General features: G+C 39.0%; 1 protein-coding gene across 1 annotated transcript in view; it reads left to right on the top strand.

Moving 5' to 3' along the window:
* ntrk2a (neurotrophic tyrosine kinase, receptor, type 2a) overlaps positions 1–6000 on the top strand; it is a 79703-nt gene that overhangs the window by 5663 nt on the left and 68040 nt on the right. The window contains exon 5 of the mRNA XM_023414394.2: positions 935–1080. Coding sequence (XP_023270162.1) covers positions 935–1080 — 146 coding nt within the window. The remainder of the gene's footprint in view (positions 1–934; positions 1081–6000) is intronic.

Consider the following 6000-nt stretch of genomic DNA (forward strand, 5'->3'; position numbering starts at 1 on the left):
CTGTGATGTCACCTGTAGGTTCCTGATGTGATGATTTCAAGCTTGGAGTTGGGTTTACTGCCACCAGCAATCTTGGGTTTTCCTGCAGACAGAAAAATTATTATATTTTAAATTTATATTGAGGAAATAGGATGGAGAGATTATCTGAAGTGATAATTAAGCACCGGGGCTCAATGTTACTTGCTATGACACTTATAAATAATGAAAAACATGCCCCCTAAATACACCCTAAAGAGAGAATAATAATAATAAAGACAGAACAATAATAATAATAATAATAATAATAATAATAATAATAATAAAAAAGAGAGAATTTGTACATTTTTCCCACTGGTTTTGTGCAGCACAAATTTTTTTTTTTTTTTTCATGCTAGGTAGCCAATGAAAAACCTGGCTCTTAAAGGAATACACTTACTTGTGTTCTTATCAACAGTTAGATGAGAGGATCAGTGCCACTCTTATAAGCAAGTCTTATAAATCTCTCTCTATTTAAAAACTAAAGCGGAAGAAAATGCCAAGTTGTTGTTTTAAGGTGTTTAATGTGCTGGACAGGCACATGAAACCTCTCATTATTTCTACAACTTGGTTTTTGTTTTGGATTAAATGAACGAGATATAACATCTTAATTAGTGAGCTTCAGAAGTGCTAGTAGGCAGACCTTGTTATAATTTGACAGAGACAAGCTAGCAGTTATACCCCCGCCCCCGAGTCTTAATGCTAAGCTACAACTGCTGGCTGTCGATTTATATTTAACGGATAGATATGAGAGTGGTATCAATCCTCTCACCCAGCTCCGGGCAAGAAAGCAAATAAGCTTTTACAAAATCTCAAACAATTTCTTTCATTCACTTAGACATATCATTGCAATTCAGCTGCTTACTCGAATCGTTGTGTGTGTGTGTGTGTGTGTGTGTGTGTGTGTGTGTGTGTCTAGGATCCTGTCAGGGAACCCTCTTCACTGCTCCTGTGAGAACATGTGGATCAAGCTGTGGTTAGGGGAGGAAGCAGACAATCAGGATCTGCGCTGCATTGAGGATGGAGGAGGACGCAAGCTGTCCAGACTGACACTTCCTAACTGTGGTGAGAACACACACACACACACTGAGTAAGGAGCTGGAGAAGACATTTATAAGTTGCAGCATAGTGCAAAGCACTAAAACACCTGGAGGGAAAATCTTAATGGTTCCCTCTACAGAAAATTTTCCATTCACATGTGTTTGTATGCACATGCATAGTTGTGTGTGTGTTTGCATAAATGTGTGATTAAGTACAGGACTTATACTGTACAAAATTTATTACTGCAAGACAAGTGTACTAAGTGTTTTGTCGGTTCTCAGAGGAAGTGTGGGCTACTGGAGAAAGTGGACTGAAGTGAAGTTTGTTGTCAAAACCTATGAGAATAAATGCAAAAAGAATACAGTTCATGCACTGAGAACAGCCACTGTGTTAATCGTAATGTGTACCCACCGGTATGTGACTTTCGGCTGGCCACAGCGAGGACAATGCGCATACTGCTCTTCACTTCTGCAGGGCTCTGCTTAGCTTGTATATTGTAATTTCCCTAGACACAGTGTAGTACAAAAAAAAAAAAAAAAAAAAAAAAAAAAAAAAAGACTATATCTTACACATGAACAAGCAAACAAATGACATAAACGCATGCATGCACACCCAGAGCAATGCTTTAATAGAGGGCTTAAAAATTTAGTTTGGTTTCTGCTGGGTGTCACTGAAAGGCCACAGACACTAAACAGGCTGACTGTATCTCAGTGCTGTGGGGATTTTACTCATATGATGCGTAGATTAGCTGCTAGATGAGAGAAGAGGGAGAGAAATGTGTCACATACTAAGTGTGTTTGGCGCGTGCATGCGTGTGTGTGCGCACTACGTGACAGGTAATGTCATCTTATAGACTGGTTACACTCATCTGAGACATTTGCTTGGACATGTAGAAAGGTAGTGACAGGACATTATAGAAGCAGAGATATTTTACTGGGAAGGAACATTTGTGAGATTGAACACACAGATGACATCAGTGAGTCTCAAAGACGCTGAGTAGTGAAAATTTGCCGCATGTATCACAGTAAAATGAAGTAAAGACCATCTGCACTCTGTCCTATAGCACCGATGACCTGCTGTCACACAGCAGATTTCATTTCCTTTTTCTCTGAATCATCGTTTATCAGTCGACTAGGAAAGATTTGTCTCTGGATTTACAGAAAGCTGCTCCTATATGCTCAACTGCAACAACAATGATCACATTATTGTGAGCAATGGAAGGCATTTTTCACATATTTGATTGTGATAAATTAAGAAAAAAAAAATTTTTCATTAAAAGAAATATAATATTTTAAAACCTGGAGAACCTCTGAACCTGCCACAGTGCATAAGTGTAATGTAAAAATAACCAGGATGCGTGCTGTCACTCCAGTGCAGATTTCCACAGAGCACAAACCTTTAATGAACTTGATTGTGGGAACCTTTAACAAGCTTGACTGTAGAAATGAAAGCACTTAACTGACACTTTAGTCTTTCCTTCTTTACTGTAAACCGATGGATACTAAAAAAAGAAAATCCTGAATAAATGAGTGGAGAAACATAATGAATGCAGATCCACTCATGCTCTGTGGCATGTATAAGGATACTGAGCACCAGTTGATTAGGATTTTCTATCAAGATGCCAAGAGGAAAAGATCTAAGTGACTTTGAAAGAGGGTTCATTGTTGGGGCACAGATGGCAGAAGCTTCAGTCACAAAGACTGCTCAACTGGCTGGTGTTTCAATAGGAACAGTGACATCTGCATTTAGATCTGTGGGAAAGACATCAGTAAATAGGGTTGGAAACTTGATGAGCTTGATGCTCGAGCATTAGTAGAATATGTAAGGAAAAACAGAAGATCAACTCTTCCTCAGGTGACTGAGAATGTCAATGCAGGACATGATCAGACTTTGTCAGCAAGAACAGTCTGTCAACAGTTACACCGAGAGGGATATTATGGTCGGGTTGCAGTGCATAAATCCCTCATTACAAAGATGAATGCACATTTGAAAGTTCACTGGTGCAAAAACCATGAAACCAATGATCCGATATCTCAACATAATCAAAGATTAGAGAAAAAGTCAAACTGAAACAGATTTGTGTCAGAGAACTTTGTTTTTTCTTCTTCCCCCTCCCATTAACCATCTCACCACCCCAAAGATTTATGTGGGGTCGGTGTGTATAAAACTGTATAAAAAGCTAACTAAAGCTACAACAGTAACATGCTGCTTGTATACTAATGCTTCAGTATTGATCATCTGATGACATCATATATAATAATATATCCGTCAGAGGGGCCAAACCAGCATTTTTGTTGTAATACTTTATCTACATTTTGCTGCTAATACTTATGTACTCTTATCTGAGTAGGATTTTTCATGCAGGGCTTTTACTTGTAATGGAGTATTTTTACTTTGCTGTATTGGTACTTTTACTTAAGTAAAAGACGCCTCTTGCACCATTGTGTGATGATGGCAGTGGCCCAACACCTTACTAAGACACCTTATGTTGGTTTTTCCTTTAATCCGCCACCCGTCTGTATCTCCTGCATAAATTTTTAATGAATATCTCTATTTAGGACTCTCTTGTATTCATAAACGGGGTCCGATTACAGTGTGAACTGTCTCTGAAAGTCTGACCTGCTCGTATTCTCTGAAGAAAAATCTGTCCAACCTATGCCTGGATTTGTAGGTTTTTATATGCACAAATCTGGCTGAATTGGAAATTCAGCAGCCTAATAATCTTGAGCCAAAGTAAACAAATGAAACTTAAATTGTTCGAACCTTTGGGGGATAAGTCCAGTCAGATCTGGTTTGTTACTATAAAGTGGAAGTGAACATAAACAACCCACTTCTTGTCCGATTTCAATTTATAAAACACTCGATAACAGTCCGAAAAATTGAAATGTAATCAATTTTTTTTTCTAATGAGCCACAACATGAATCTGAAAGTATTTTTGCCATCTCTCTTGTTGACAGTGCAAATGATTTGGTCAAAAATAGCTCAGGGCAGTCGGGACGCAAGGGATACAAACAATAAGTTAGCTTTCAGGAAGCTTACAATGACATTGATAACTCCTATTGATCCGTCCCCTCTGCCTCCCCTCCATTAGTAGAGACTATTTTTGGCATTAGGATAGTTACAGCATGGCCCCTGGAGAGGTGGGCAGGGGACCCCCTGGCAGAGTGACATATGAGGAGGAGGACATGGTGGGGCAGGGTTGCCAAATAATGCCCCAGGGCTAACAATGATACACCAAAAGACCTCTGAGTCTGGCCAAACTGCTGGCCTTTTGGTCTCTGTGTCATTTTTTCTTACTATCTTTTGCCTCTCCCTCTTTCTTACTAATTTTCCATCTGTCTGTCTGCTTCATGTATGACTGTCTCTCCTACTGTATGACTGAACTTATCTGAGTGACATATGAGGAAGGCACAAAGGAGAGGAAGTACCCAATGATGCCCTCAGGCTGACAATGATCTCTCAGGCCACCCGCATATGTCTCTCTCTCTCTCTCTCTCTTTATCTCTCAGTGGGCTGTTTACTGCTGGAGCTCCACTCGAAAAGGCTGGCAAATACAGACCGTTCCCTTTGCTGACCTGTACAAAACTTTACTAAAAAGTGCTGCTCTGATGTTACTGCAGTCCCAGGCCTGTGCAATATGAAAATAAGTGAACTGTGTCACTCAGCAAAAATGTTGGGGTTCAAACAGCTGAAGGTGTTAAAACACTCCCAGTCAGTTGATTGTTAACAGGGGAAAAAAAAAAAAAAACTCATAAAAACCTATAAACTGTCCCCTCTCGTTTAATTAATTTTAACAACTCTTCCTTAAATTGTATAGTTACATTAGCTTGTGAAGAAATGTAAGCGTTTTCTGTGATCACACTTATTACACCTTAAGTTTCTTTGGGTGAAAGTATCTGCTATATGCTCCAAAAGGCATAAATGTTAATAATTGAAACCAGCTGAGCAAAGGCGCTTTTTTTCATGTGCTGTGGAAATGACAGCAGATGAATCACCAGATCTCTGCTGGTCACATCACAGCACTGGTGCACTTCATCTGTCTCCCTCTTTGTTTGTCCGTCTCTCTGTCAGCTCATTTGTTTGGCTTGAATGACTGTCTATCAGGCTCCTTTCCCCTTTATAATCCCCTCTTCTGTCTTTTGATTGTTATAAAAGCTGTAATACTAAACTTAGAATCAACACAGAAGAAAGGTCAAGCACATCAGTGCAGAGCAGATTGACAGAGATAGAGTAGGTCGACGTTCATGTCTTGCAACTCTGATGTTTTATGAGACTGTTTAAGTATGCTAAAAGTAATGGACATGACGTTTAGTGCCATCCCACCTACATTTGGGTCTCCTGCTTTCCTTTTAAGGCCATGCTGCTGTCATTTACAAGTGAGGTTTTGCTAACAGAAGGCTTCAGGAGTGGACGACAGCTTAAAAAACAGAAGAGAATAGCTGGTCGAAACGATTCAGTAAACCATCTTTATGGGAAGGGAAGAAACTAATTGCTAAGATTTTGAAATGGGGTGAAAGATTGTTGTTTAAATATAGATTACCGTGTAGTTTTGATTTATACTTCATCAGTGGTCGATCATATGACAAAAATCATGCATAGCTGAACCAGCTAAGTACCATGTCCAAAACCAGTGAAAGAAGAAGTTTGTAGTTCATGTACAGAGGTGGGAAGTAATAGTGTAGAGGTTCAGGTCTTTCTAACCTTACCTTAACCTAGCTGCCGTAACTACAATATTTCCCTAACTATAATACTTATTATTATTATTATTATTATTATTATTTTAAAACTTTACATTGGACAAAAAACAAAACAAACAAGGAACACACAATAACAGCAGTGAGTAAAGCAAACAAACAAAACTGCGCATAATCCTTGGTTTAGCAAAAATCATCCAATATCAACTTTCATGTCTGGTTAAGCTGATCATCAGACACCAAAGCAGC

The sequence above is a fragment of the Seriola lalandi genome, unplaced genomic scaffold (genome assembly GCF_002814215.2).
Source record: "Seriola lalandi dorsalis isolate HSWRI2012SDOR001 ecotype SW California unplaced genomic scaffold, Sedor1 jcf7180002054524, whole genome shotgun sequence".
Lineage (NCBI taxonomy): Eukaryota > Metazoa > Chordata > Actinopteri > Carangiformes > Carangidae > Seriola > Seriola lalandi.